We start from the raw sequence: 15,345 nt of genomic DNA on the forward strand, positions 1-15,345 counted from the left end.
ATGCTGGGAGGTATTGGGGGCAGGAGGAGAAAGGGATGACCCAGGATGAGATGGCTGGATGGCATCACGGACTCGATGGACGTGAGTCTGAGTGAATTCTGGGAGATGGTGATGGACAGAGAGGCCTGGCGTGCTTCGATTCATGGGATCGCAAAAAGTCGGACACGACTGAGCAACTGAACTGAACGTCTAGTTTTTCTCTCCTTTCTGGACACAGAAAACTACTTCCCAGACCCTTTGAAGGTACATGATGAGGAGCTACATGATGAGTTACAGGAAGTGAAGGATGAGCGGAAGTGATGTCACATCTGGTGTGAGACAGTAAGAAGTCCCTCCTTTTACTCCTCTGCTTCCCCACCTAATGCCCTAAACTGAGACATTGGGCCCTCAAGAGTACCAGCCTCCATGGATCCTTTAATCATCACTTGGAACAAGCTTTCCATGAGGTCACGGTATCAACAGCAGACTTTGCCACAAATAAGGGATAGGCTTTCACGAGGTAAGTGATGAAAATGTCAGGATTTTTCATTTGCCTGCTTATGTGGCTAATTTTTTATTATCACAGCAGAGTCGAGCCTATACTAACTACAGCACAAAGGAGTGACTGATAGAGAACAGAAGCTCAATAATAGCGTGAATAAATGAATAGGTACAGTGCTGATCAATATGTAATCAAACGGAAGAGCCAAGGCAGTCGAGAACTTGAACAGGGCGCTCCGGCCAGGCTTTGCACTCTCACTCTGCCACTTGCTAGCCGGCTGACCCAGCTAAGTTTCACCTTCTTCATCAACAGACGTGGGCTACTAACAATACCTATCTCAAAGGGTTACTGAGAGTTAAATGAGCTACAACCTGTGAGAGTGCTCAGAACCGCTGCCAGAGCATCAAAGGACTTAATGTCAAGGTCTAAAAAAGCAAATGCAAGTCACAGTACTGCTAAATCATTTTTCTCCATATCTGCAAATATTGTGACTAAAAATGAGACCAAGTTAAATAAAGCACGCTTTAGATAAATTTGATATTCGATAGAAGTCTTAAAATTTCACTTGTATTAAGCCATTTTCCTCATTTAAGGCAGATTGCTTCTTTCTCCATATATCTTGCAAAGGGCTTATCTAAGACCTTTAGATAAGGTCTAAATGAACAAAATGAAACACCATAAATGAGACTTACTGCAGTGACCCTGTCGCCACCATGAGTAACGGGCTTATAATACGGTGATCCTGAAAGAACTCTCCAGGCAGACAGTCCACAGCTAGCAGCTTTTGATATGCCCACTTCAGCAGCTTCACATCCGCCAACCAGCAAAAGTCTAAAAACAGAGACAGATAAAGAGAAGTGATAAATTACAAATATGAACAGGACAACATCAAAACAAAGAGAGCGGAAACACTCACTTCCACCAGGAAAATCGAAATAAAATTAGAAGGTAAATATTTTAGAGGAAACAACCAATAGACCAGACGGTTTCTCAACTAGAATTTCACCTTCACTGACACACTGAAACATCTGAAACCGAGAAGAGAACTTGGAAATGTAAAAAGAAATGTTTTCAGGTTGGTCATTGAGTATCTAAGAAACTGTATCCACACCAATAAACTTAAATAAACTGATACATCCCTGACATAAATACACTTCCATGTGTACAACAGATAGCCTGTAGGAACCTGCTGTATGGCACAGGCAGCTCAGCTTGTGCTCTGTGGTGGCCTAGACTGGTGGGACGGTGGTGGTGGGAGGGAGGCCCACGAGGGAGGGGACAGATGTTTACGTAGATCTGATTCACTTCAAAGTCAGCAGAAACCAACACAACATTATAAAGCAACTGTCCCTCAAAAAATGAATAAACATAAACGATTATGTCACCTCACAGACGTGTCTATATTAACTACAGCAGCGCACTGGAGGTCATGGGGACACAGTTACAAATGCTGGAAAAAACAAAAAAAGACAGCCAGGAGCGCTGCGGATGGGACACAGCTATACAGGAGTAACTGTGCTGAAGTGAGACTGCTCCGTAGCTTAGCCCCACATTATGGCCTGTTCACTTCACTGCTTGCTATACTTCACTGCAATCAGAGGCCAGTTACCAACAGGGCAAAGCAGCCTAACAAGGAGTACAAGTGAAAAGACCACCACACACAAACTAAGCCCGTTAATAACGGAAGCCAACAGTCATGATTTTTAAAGTTAAGTCATGTGCAGTAAATCTGGCTGGGCACTATAAAAGACATCGTAATCACGTGTCAAAAAACAAGAAAAAGGTTTGCAGATAAAACTTCTGGTGTCTGAAGGGAAACACTGTTGTCCCCAGTAACAGTAAGGCGATGGAGTAACATAAGACAGAAGCCACACCCTTCTCCATGTCTTCATAAATGATAACAGTTTCATGTTCACGTTTTTAAGAATGTTTATTATTGGGAAATACACACTGGAACATTCAGACAAAACACTACACTGTCCAGGACTGACTTCATGATACTCTAGGCTCGGGGGGTGGAGGCTCGGCTGAGGCCACAGATGATGTGATGCTGGCCACAGGTCCACTGTTAACCTGAAGAGCAGGCATGAGGGAGTCATAAAGTCTTCTATGATCATGCTACAAATTTTCCATACGGAACTTTTATTTTTAAGTCAATTTGTTAGGAAAAACTTCTCTGAACAAATAGAAGCAAAACAAGTAGCTTTGAATGTTTACATTTCTGAATCTAGTCATAGCGCTTTTTCAAACAGAAAACATGCAATTCTCACAAAGACATATCTTTAAAAATTAGTAGCCTGTTGTTACAACAAAAATAAAACACAATCTGAGAATTCAACAAACCTCTAAAAGGACAGGACAAAACAGATTCAGATAATGGAAATAATTTCTCTCTACTCAGTGTGCAATAGTGATATATATACACATATATATATTTATGCACATACACACACCATATAATACTTTTTTCAAGGGGTTAAGCATTATTATTTAGTTTGCAGTACTATGCCATGGAGGTAACAGATATCATACCTCATTTTTAGATTTTAAAATATATGTACAAAACTTTACGATACCTGACTACAAAGGACAGCTAACTGAGATTTCCGTTTCATTCTTCATCTCCTGTTCTTAATTCTAGAAGACATTTCCGCCCTATGAATTCTGATAAACACGGTCACGCATAGATCAAATTGGCTACAATAAGATAAGCTTGATTAAAAATGAAAGCGATTCAATAACTGCTTCCAAACAGCCTTTCTGCCATTCACGCCAGACTGAGGAGTAAGTGGAAAGGAGACAGAATGATGGAACTAATCGTGTATTGTTCCCACCAGATGGGATGGCAGCTCTGGGACACTGATGCTGCAGCTCTAAGACCGTGCGTGTGTTCACCCATGCAGGCAGACAAGTGTGCTTGCTTGTGCTTAAAGGGAGGGGGGACTGAGACGATTTCATCAGCACAGTCACAAAGGGGTAACCAGCAGCTACCTGATATACGGTTCATACAGCGATGAACAAGGTATGCTCCCTGCATTCAAAAAGCTCGCTCTCCAATTAAAGGCACATGAAAATAAGGAACAGCTGAGAGCACAGAATTAAACGGTGCAAAAGGCAACACCCATATCTGGAGATGATAACCCAGGTGACATCTACTGAAGACTTATCTTCAGCTATATCTGCCAAGGGGTATCAACCCCAAGTCAAGACGTTAACTTGGTCCATCATGTCACTGTTTTACATGACTCATTGTTGACGAGGTCTCAGCTTTTAGTGATTAAGGCGGGGAGGGGGGGGTGTGGGGAGTAGATGATTGGTACTGATGCCTAATATAGCAAATAAACCTTCTCCATCATGATTAGTTTTAGAACAGGTGTCCTGGGCAGCACTAACCAAAATGAAGTGAAACCATGTAACTTAACTGAAAACAGTCAATGGAAATGACAGAAGCGCAAGGCGCAGCACCATAAATGCAATTAATGTTTCCAGAGTGAGTAAATTTAAAGCTCCAACTTTCTCCTGAAGTAGCACAAAGAAAACGATGCTATAGAGTCCTTTCCTCTCCACACCCTTCCTCATTCTTCCTAGATTTCAGCAGTAAGATACCAGAAGATGAGGCAGGGAAAGGGGGTTCTGGGAACAGGGGTGAAGAGTCATAAACTGATAAAGAGGGCAACTGCTGCTGCTGCTGCTAAGTCGCTTCAGTCGTGTCCAACTCTGTGCGACCCCATAGACGGCAGCCCACCAGGCTTCCCTGTCCCTAGGATTCTCCAGGCAAGAATACTGGGGTGGGTTGCCATTTCCTTCTCCAATGCATGAAAGTGAAAAGTGAAAGTGAAAAGTGAAAGTGAAGTCGCTCAGTCGTGTCCGACTCTTAGTGACCCCATGGACTGCAGACTACCAGGCTCCTCCATCCATGGGATTTTCCAGGCAAGAGTACTGGAGTGGGGTGCCATGAGGGCAGCAGACAATACTAAAGCAAGAATCTGGTAAAGGACAACATCAGAAAGAAAATTTCAAAATGTTCCTGAAAGATACGCCATGTTCTCTGGGCTTCCCTGGTAGCTCAGATGGTAAAGAAACCGCCTACAATGAGGGAAACCTGAGTTCAATTCCTAGGTCAGGAAGATTCCCCTGGAGAAGGGAATGACAACCCACTCCAATATTTTTGCCTGGGAAATCCCATGGACAGAGGAACCTGGTGGGCTACAGTCCCTGGGATCACAAAGGTTCGGACAGGACTGAGCGACTAACACTTGCACTTTTACCACGTTCTTTGACAAACTCCGCATACCTTAAAAATGCCAATTCTTCTTAGTCTATAAATTGAAAGAAATTTTTTAAAAAAATTTCTTATGGAACTGAACAAACATGTAATGGAACTGAACAAAACATTCAACAGCATACACATGGGAGAGTAGAGTTCTAAAAAGAGCCAACTAGGGACTGCCCTGGTGGCCCAGAGGTTAGGACTCTGCTTCCCTGCAGGGGGCATGGGTTCAGTCTTGCTTGGGGAACTAAAATCCCACATGCCGAGCAGCATGGCCATAAAAAAATAATAATAATAAAATAACTAAAATAAATAAAGAAAAGAGAGTCAACTCCATTCACACTGATAACCTTTCTCTTCACGGCTTCTGCACTGTGCATCCTGACCCGTCAAACACTTTCCCACCCTAGTGTCATTAAAATGGTCTCCTTCAAATCTGACCATATTAAAACCTAAAATTTCCCTCCATAAAGTGCAAAGACAAGTCACACACCAGGAAGTTATTTATAAGACATAAAACTAACAGAGTATATGTTTTAGCAGACAGAATTCATAAAGATCTCCCACAACCAGTCACAAAGAAAAATGCACAGAGAATAAGTCACCAAAAGAGAAACACAAAAGCCAAGAATGCATATTAAAGCAACAAAGATTTACACCAGCCACTCTGTATGTTTATAGAGACACAGTAACTCTTATAAAACTACTAGTAAGACTGTAGCAATCATTTTGGAGGACATGACAATATCTAAAAAAAATGTACGTCCCTCCCCCAACAATTCTCCAAATTGTGTTCTAAGATAACTCTGGAGAAATTCTCACACAGGCATTTATCTCTTGGTAAAAGAATACCTCATACAGCACTGTTTATAATGCAGAAAAATTAGAAATATCTTAAATGTTTAAAAGGGATGAATAAATGCAAATTCAGTCAACCGTTCAGGGAAACATATACAGTATAAAAAGAACAAATACAAAAATATATACTAGAGATTTCCCTGCTGGTTCAGTGGTTAAAAAATCCACCTTGCAATGCAAGGAACACAGGTTTGATCCTTGGTCAGGGAACTAAGATCTCATATGCTGCAGAGTAACCAAACCCATGCACCATAAGTACTGAGCCACATGCCACAACTAGAGAGTCTGTATGCCACAAAGAAAGATCCCATGTGATGTAGTAAAGATCCTACATGCCACAACTAATACAGATACGGCCAAACATGTTAAATTTATATATATATAAAGGAAGGTTACACACCAAAACCATGAGAGCAGGCTGCCTCTAGAAGTAGGAACTTGTTTGCACTACTGTCTCTCATTTATGTATTTGAGTGTATCTATACACATGCATACCCAGTTCTCCTGGGTTCCCTCACCCTACTGCTCTCCACCCAGGTGCCCTTTCCCAATAAAATCTCTTGCTTTGTCAGCACATGTGTCTCCTCGGACAATTCATTTCTGAGTGTTAGATAAGAGGCCAGTTTCAGGCCCTGGAAGGGGTCCGCCTTCCTGCAACAAATGGCGACTCTGGTGGGGACTCTTCTTCGCTGAGACTGACATCCTGACCACTCAGAGTACTCAGGGGCCAGCTTGCCTGCCAATGGACCAGACCCAGCAGCTGCAACTGGGACCCTTTTGTCCCTGGTCTCCTCCTGACGCGGACAACTGGCGAGAGTGCCCAGACCGGTAAGGAACAAGAGACTTTACTGACCTCTCTCCCTTTCCCTCTCTCTTTCCTCTCCTTAACCCTTTCTATCCTTCCCTGTTTTTCTAGTCCCCCAGTCCTGGACGCAGGAATCTGGTCGAAGGGCCCTCAGCCTGAGCTGAGGATTGGAGACTGATCACCTACTCTTGGCAGAGAACTCGAATTCTGGTTCTGGTCTGGTCTGATTTCTGGTAGGGCCGAGTTCCAGTCCTCCCTTCTCTGGAGCCCCAGGGAAAAGTCCCATAACGCCTGGGTATCTGTAGGTGGCAGGAGACGTCTGTAAGGCCACCCCTTTCGCCCCCCTCTCCCACCTCCTCCCTCTTCTTCTTTCAACCTGGCTTCCTTTCCTCCCTTGAAATCTTTGATGTTAGTACTCGGATATGAAGTTCTGTGTCTCTATAGGAGGTTTTGCTTCCCTGGTGGTGCAGAGGTTAAAGCATCTGCCTGCAACACGGGAGACCTGGGTTCAATCCCTGGGTCGGAAAGATCCCCTGGAGAAGGAAATGGCAACCCACTCTAATATTCTTGCCTGGAGAATCCCATGGACAGAGGAGCTTGGTGGGCTACATTCCACGGGTCGCAAAGAGTTGGACACGACTGAGCGACTTCACTTTCACTTTACACATATATTGAGTTTGGGTTAACTCCAGGAGTTTGTGATGGACAGGGAGGCCTGGCATGCTGCAATTCATGGGGTCGCAAAAAGTCAGACACGACTGAGGGACTGAACTGAATTGATACACATACGTGGGCTTCCCTGGTGGCTTACCTGGTAAAGAATTCACCAAGGTTTGATCCTTAGGTCGGGAAGATCCCCTGGAGAAGGGAAAGGCTACCCACTCCAGTATTCTGTCCTAGAGAATATAGTCCATGGGGTCACAAAGAATCGGACACAACTGAGCGACCTTCACCTTCACTTTTTATACACATACATACACACACACCTTTAGTAAAAAAGACAATCTTAGTATTTGTTAATTCTGGATAGTAGGTTCTCAGGTGTTCATAAAAACATTCCCTGTACTTTCCTCTGTTTCTAACTTAAGAGAAAAGTCAAGATAAATATTCCAAATTATGTACGTAACTTTCTTCCAATTAATGAAGTCCAAAGAGAAAAAAAATTCAGTAAATTGGCTTTAACACTTAGCATCAACCCACGAGTCTTGTCAAATACTGAAAATGAAATTAGCATATCATTTGCTTTGTGGCATTCTGAAGCTACTTATACATTAATAGTTATATCTTAAGCATCCTGTGATTTACTATTGAAATGGTCATTAGATTTTTTTAAAAATTAAGACCACAGACAACACTGTAGAAAAATAATTTCTATCAGTAATGTTATTTTTTGTTGCAATAATTTCCTCCACCCAGAATATTTACCTGCAGTGACAACCATAACCTCCTTAAATACACAGTATCAGGTTCTTAAGTACTTACCTTCAGCTCAGTCACTCAGTTGTGTCTGACTCTTTGAGACCCTGTGAGCTGCAGCACGCCAGGCCTCCCTGTCCATCACCAACTCCCGGAGTTCACTCAAACTCACGTGCATCGAGTTGGTGATGCCATCCAGCCATCTCATCCTCTGTCGTCCCCTTCTCCTCCTGCCCCAATCCCTCCCAGCATCAGGGTCTTTTCCAATGAGTCAACTCTTCGCATGAGGTGGCCAAAGTATTGGAGTTTCAGCCTCAGCATCAGTCCTTCCAATAAACACCCAGGACTGAGCTCCTTTAGGATGGACTGGTTAGATTTGCTTCTACTCCAAGGGACTCTCAAGAGTCTTCTCCAACACCACAGTTCAAAAGCATCAATTCTTCGGCACTCAGCTTTCTTCACAGTCCAACTCTCACATCCATACATGACCACAGGAAAAACCATAGCTTTGACTAGATAGACCTTTGTTGAGAAAGTAATATCTCTGCTTTTTAATATGCTGTCTAGGTTGGTCATAACTTTCCTTCCAAGGAGTAAGCATCTTTTAATTTCATGGCTGCAGTCACCATTTGCAGTGATTTTGGAGCCCCCAAAAATAAAGTCTGACACTGTTTCCCCATCTATTTCCCATGAAGTGATGGGACCAGATGCCACGATATTAGTTTTCTGAATGTTGAGCTTTAAGCCAACTTTTTCACTCATGTGTTTCTCATGATGTACTCTGCATAAAAGTTAAATAAGCAGGATGACAATATACAGCCTTGACGTACTGCTTTTCCTATTTGGAACCAGTCTGTTGTTCCACGTCCAGTTCCGACTGTTGCTTCCTGACCTGCATATAGGTTTCTCAAGAGACAGGTCAGGTGTTCTAGTATTCTCATCTGTTTCAGAATTTCCCACAGTTTATTGTGATCCACACAGTCAAAGGCTTTGGCATAGTCAAGAAAGCAGAAATAGATGTTTTTCTGGAACTCTCTTCCTTTTTCCATGATCCAGCAGATGTTGACAACTTGATCTCTGGCTCCTCTGCCTTTTCTAAAACCAGCTTAACCATCTGGAAGCTCACGGTTCATGTATTGCTGAAGCCTGGCTCAGAGGGCAGAGACACTGAAACCATACGCACAGAAGACTAGCCAGTCTGATCACATGGACCACAGCCTTGTCTAGCTCAGTGAAACTAGGCCATGCCGTGTGGGGCCACCCAAGACGGGCGGGTCATGGTGGAGAGGTCTCACAGAATGTGGTCCACTGGAGAAGGGCATGGCAAACCACTTCAGTACTCTTGCCTTGAGAACCCCATGAACAGTATGAAAAGGCAAAATGATAGGACTCTGAAAGATGAACTCCCCAGGTGGGTAGGTGCCCGTCATGCTACAGGAGATCAGTGGAGAAATAACTCCAGAAACAATGAAGGGATGGAGCCAAAGCAGAAAGAATACCATCCACAGTTGTGGACGTGACTGGTGATAGAAGCAAGGTCCAATACTGTAAAGAGCAATATTGCATAGGAACCAGGAATGTCAGGTCCATGAATCAAGGCAAATTGGAAGTGGTCAAACAGGAGATGGCAAAAGTGAATGTCAACATTCTAGGAATCAGTGAACTAAAATGTACTGAAATGGGTGAATTTAACTCAGATGACCATTATATCTACTACTGTGGGCAGGAATCCCTTAGAAGAAATGAAGTAGCCATCATGGTCAACAAAAGACTCTGAAATGCAGTACTTGGATGCAATCTCAAAAACGACAGAATGATCTCTGTTCATTTCCAACCATTCAATATCACGGTGATCCAAGCCTAAGCCCCAACCAGTAATGCTGAAGAAGCTGAAGTTAAATACCAGTAATGCTGAAGAAGCTGAAGTTGAATAGTTCTATAAAGACCTACAAGACCTTTTAGAAATGACACCCATAAAGATGTCCTCTTCATTATAGGGGACTGGAATGCAAAAGTAGGAAGTCAAGGAACACCTGGGGTAACAGGCAAATTTGGCCTTGGAATGCGGAATGAAGAAGGGCAAAGACTAATAGATTTTTGCCAAGAGAACGCACTAGTCATAGCAAACACCCTCTTCCAACAACACAAGAGAAGACTCTACACATGGACATCACCAGATGATCAACACCGAAATCAGATTGATTATATTCTTTGCAGCCAAAGATGGAGAAGCTCTATACAGTCAGCAAAAACAAGACCAGGAGCTGACTGTGGCTCAGATCATGAACTCCTTACTGGCAAATTCAGACTTAAATTGAAGAAAGTAGGGAAAGCCACTAGACCATTCAGGTATGACCTAAATCAAATCCCTTATGATTATACAGTGGAAGTACTTATCTTAGGAATCACATTTTGAAGCAAGCCCTTATTTTTTAATTATTCTATAAAGATAAACAGCAATACAGAATTTCTATAGTACATATTAAATTCTGAAGACTAAAGCACACAATGTGTAAGAGTTAAAACTCCTTCTCATTAACTCAAACAAGGGAGTAAGAGACAGGAATTAACTTTCCCAATAATCTTTTACCTCAAAATTTTGTGGAAAATAGGAAAACCTTGGGTCAAGGAATCAGATGTATTAGGTTCAAATATCTTTGCACCAAAGTAACTGTAATATTAGTTTCCTTCATGCCATCAAAATTATAAATGCAAACCATGTGCTAAGCAATCAGGAATGTGTGAGACAAATGAAGAGCTCACTTTCACAAACCACTTCTAATTCTCAGATTAATTTGCAGTGGCGAGCTTAGCACTCCCAAAGCATCAGTACCAACAGTGGGGTGAGGCTCAGGCACCTTCCTTTCTCAGATGGCTGGGGACATATATTCATCCACAAGAGTGATGACAAGCACAGTCCACTCCAGGGGAAAGAACGAGCCAACCTGAACCATGCCTGTGGGGACCCCTGAGTTAGACACAAAATCAAGCCTGAAGGACCAATTAACTGCATGGGAGACGAGGTCAGGAAAGCTTCACAGGGTTAACACCAGAAAAAGGTTTATCCCTTCAATAATTTCCTGACAGATAAAGAGATCAGATAAAGAGCCTCCTCAGCCAAGAGAACACGAGGTACAAGAGCATGGAGCTGCGTCTGTACACGGTGTGCTGGGAGGATGCTCAGAAAGGGAGTGAGTGCTCCCAGCCTGTAAAAGGCAAGCAGGGGTAGTAGGGCAGAAACTTAGAAGGGGCCCTTAACAATATGAGGTTTATGCTGCTCGCTTCCTGAGCACATATCACCTTCTACTTTCTAAACTGTAACCGTTATTTAAATCATGCCTCCGTCGCTGAACTTAACCCACTCAGACACAGGACTGTGTCTCGATCCTTCAAAGCATTTACATGTCGGTTTCGTTCAGGAAACGGCTCTCTTTGCACAGAACTGCTAGGGCGGGAAGATAAACCTGACACAAGGTCCTCGTCCTTGGCTTAACCTCTCGCGGCTTCAGTTCTCCCACCTGAGAAATGAACAGGCTGGGCCAAGTGATGGATGAAACTCTTTGCCAGCTCTGACATTCTAAGAATCTAAAACTCAAAGCAGGAATGTCGGCATCAGACAAGAAAAATAAGCTATAAGTGACGGAGCCAAAAAACACCCGGAGTGAATTAAATGAGCAGAGGCCAGGGCAGAGCAAGAGGCAGTGAGGAGAGGGTGGGCAGCCCCCTCCAAGAAAAGGGAGGGAGGGAGGAATGGACCGGGTGCCCCCATGTACCACACCAGGTGGGATTCCGATGCACTGGCAGAGCTAAACGTGACCCTACAAATTGACTCCAACAAGAATTATAAATGGTTTATTAAGAAGGAGCTTCTGTCTAGTAATTGTTGAAACAATCTGCCATCTAGTGGCTTAAAACTCCTTAAAGTCAAGGACATGAATTTGAAATAATAGAGTGAGACATTCTTATACGTACCCTGTCCAATCACCAACAGGCTTGTGGCATAGACCAGCAAGGAAGGGGCGAGTCGGGGAAAATAATTATATGTCACCAAATTAAAAGTTCTTAAAAGCACGCCTGGCAAAATAAGGGCTCAAAAACTGTTACCTACTACTTCACAGACAGGAGACAATGCTCTCTCAGGATCACAGAAATGTTGCCCATTTAATTCATTTTAATTTGATCTTGACTATTCTTTACTGAGCTTCCCTGGTGGCTTAGATGGTAAAGATTCCACCTGCAATGCAGGAGAAAGTGAAAGTGAAGTCTCTCAGTTGTGTCCAACTCTTTGCGACCCCATGGACTGTAGCCCTCCAGGCTCCTCCATCCATGGGATTCTCCAGGCAAGAATACTGACTTGTGTTCAATTCCTGGGTCGGGGAGATCCCCTGGAGAAGGAAATGGCTACCTGCTCCAGTATTGTTGCCTGGAGAACCCCATGGACAGAGGAGCCTGGTGGACTACAATCCACGGGGTCACAAAGAGTCAGACACAACTGAGCGACTAACACTTTCACTTCACTTTCATTCCTTACTACAAAAATCTTACCAGTTCATTACTGACAATTCTGTTCATCTTGGATTTCTTGGATGTCTCTGCCCCAGATGCCTTCCCTCAATTCACAATTGATGTCAATGATGATAATCTAAAAACCTAACCCCCTCCTAAGCATCAGGATGGATTTAGGCAACTTCACTGCAAAGGCAAAATATAACATGTTCAGCATCCCTCTATCTCATCTATTCCATGTCTACTTTGCATCCTGATTTCAGAACTGTCCAGCTCCTGAAACCAAATTCTCACCTATTTCAAATGCTCAAACTTATTCTCTCAGGAAACTAAGTCTTGTCTTCAAACCCTATCCCACCCTCACTGAACCCTACTAACTGTTGCCTACCCACTGTCCCTCACTGTGGGTCTTTCCGTAACGTCTGCTATCAAAACCACTGCCACAGATCTGCTCTGTTAACCACCACTTAGTAGCCTATACTAAACATCTCTGTGCTTAACCAGCTTTCTAAAACCACCATCCACTGTCTGTGTGCAGTGCAGTGCCAGCAGAATGTCATCCAAAAAGAATGACTTGTCTTGAGGTTACAGAGCTAACAGGTAGCACATATTTCCTGTCTCCTAATCCAGTACATGTACAGTACAGTATGATGAAAAGACACCCTTTTCATCAGAGAAGAGTGGAATATAAAAGTAGGAAGTCAAGAGATACTTGGAGCAACAGGCAAATTTGGCCTTGGAGTACAAAACAAAGCAGGGCAAATACTAATAGAGTTTTGCCAAGAGAACGCACTGGTCATAGCAAATGCCCTCTTCCAACAACACAAGAGAAGACTCTACACATGGACATCACCAGATGGTCAACACCAAAGTCAGACTGATTACATTCTTTGCAGCCAAAGATGGAGAAGTCTAAACAGTTAACAAAAACAAGACAGGGAGCTGCCTGTGGCTCAGATCATGAACTCTTTATTGCCAAATTCAGACTTAAATTGAAGAAAGTAGGGAAAACCACTAGACCATTCAAGTATGACCTAAATCAAATCCCTTATGATTATACAGTGGAAGTGAGAAATAGATTGAAGGGACTAGATCTGATAGATAGAATGCCTGATGAACTATGGATGGAGGTTCATGACACTGTACAGGAGACAGGGATCCAGACCATCCCCATGGAAAAGAAATGCAAGAAAGCAAAATGACTGTCTGGGGAGGCCTTACAAATAGCTGTGAAAAGAAGAGAGGCGAAAAGCAAAGGAGAAAAAGAAAGACATAAGCATCTGAATGCAGAGTTCCAAAGAACAGCAAGGAGAGGTAAGAAAGCCTTCCTCAGTGATCAATGCAAATAGAGAACAATAGAATGGGAAAGACTACAGATCTCTGCAAGAAAATTAGAGATACCAAGGGAACATTTCATGCAAAGATGGGTTCGATAAAGGACAGAATTGGTATGGACCTAACAGAAGCAGAAGATATTAAGAAGAGGTGGCAAGAATACACGGAAGAACTATACAGAAAAAGATCTTCATGACCCAGATAACCAAGATGGTGTGATCACTCACATAAAGCCAGACATCCTGGAATGCAAAGTCAAGTGGGCCTTAGGAAGCATCACTACCAACAAAGCTAGTGGAGGTGATGGAATCCAGTTGAGCTGTTTCAAATCCTGGAAGATGATGCTGTGTAAGTGCTGCACTCAGTATGCCAGCAAATCTGGAAAACTCAGCAGTGGCCATAGGACTGGTAAAGGTCAGTTTTCATTCCAATCCCAAATAAGGGCAATGCCAAAGAATGCTCAAACTACTGCACAATTGTACTCATCTCACACATCAGCAAAGTAATGCTCAAAATTCTCCAAGCCAGGCTTCAACAGTAAATGAGCTGTGAACTTCCAGATGTTCAAGCTGGATTTAGAAAAGTCAGAAGAACCAGAGATCAAATTGCCAACATCCATTGGATGATCGAAAAAGCAAGAGAGTTCCAGAAAAACATCTACTTCTGCTGGCATACTGATTATGCCAAAGCCTTTAATTGTGTGGATTACAAGAAACTGTGGAAAATTCTTCAAGACTTGGGAATATCAGACCACCTTACCTGCCTCCTGAGAAACCTGTATGCAGAAACTTGTATGCAGGTCAAAAAGCAACAGTTAGAATTGGACATGGAACAACAGACTGGTTCCAAGTTGGGAGTACCATACTGTCTTGATGACTGTGGCTTTGTAGTAGAGCCTGAAGTCAGGCAAGTTGATTCCTCCAGTTCCATTCTTCTTTCTCAAGATTGCTTTGGCTATTCAAGGTTTTTTGTATTTCCATACAAATCTTGAAATTATTTGTTCTAGTTCTGTGAAAAATGTGGCTGGTAGTTTGATAGGGATTGCATTGAATTTGTAAATTGCTTTGGGTAGTATACTCATTTTCACTATATTGATTCTTCCAATCCATGAACATGGTATATTTCTCCATCTATTAGTGTCCTCTTTGATTTCTTTCATCAGTGTTTTATAGTTTTCTATATATAGGTCTTTAGTTTCTTTAGGTAGATATATTCCTAAGTATTTTATTCTTTTTGTTGCAATGGTGAATGGAATTGTTTCCTTAATTTCTTTTTCTACTTTCTCATTATTCGTGTATAGGAATGCAAGGGATTTCTGTGTGTTGATTTTATATCCTGCAACTTTACTATATTCATTGATTAGCTCCAGTAATTTTCTGGTGGAGTCTTTAGGGTTTTCCATGTAGAGGATCATGTCTTATCTTTGACAAAGGAGGCAAGAATATACAATGGAGTAAAGACAATCTCTTTAACAAGTGGTGCTGGGAAAACTGGTCAACCACTTGTAAAAGAATGAAACTAGATCACTTTCTAACACCGCACACAAAAATAAACTCAAAATGGATTAAAGATCTAAATGTAAGATCAGAAACTATAAAACTCCTAGAGGAGAATATAGGCAAAACACTCTCAGACATAAATCACAGCAGGATCCTCTATGATCCACCTCCCAGA

The 15,345-nt window shown here is 42.6% G+C and overlaps 1 protein-coding gene across 1 annotated transcript in view; it reads right to left on the bottom strand.

The window, feature by feature from the left end:
- NBAS (NBAS subunit of NRZ tethering complex) overlaps positions 1-15,345 on the bottom strand; it is a 341,977-nt gene that overhangs the window by 274,940 nt on the left and 51,692 nt on the right. Inside the window, exon 10 of the mRNA XM_069580217.1 lies at positions 1,174-1,312. Coding sequence (XP_069436318.1) covers positions 1,174-1,312 — 139 coding nt within the window. The remainder of the gene's footprint in view (positions 1-1,173; positions 1,313-15,345) is intronic.

Source organism: Ovis canadensis, chromosome 3 (genome assembly GCF_042477335.2).
Source record: "Ovis canadensis isolate MfBH-ARS-UI-01 breed Bighorn chromosome 3, ARS-UI_OviCan_v2, whole genome shotgun sequence".
In the NCBI taxonomy this organism is placed as follows: domain Eukaryota; kingdom Metazoa; phylum Chordata; class Mammalia; order Artiodactyla; family Bovidae; genus Ovis; species Ovis canadensis.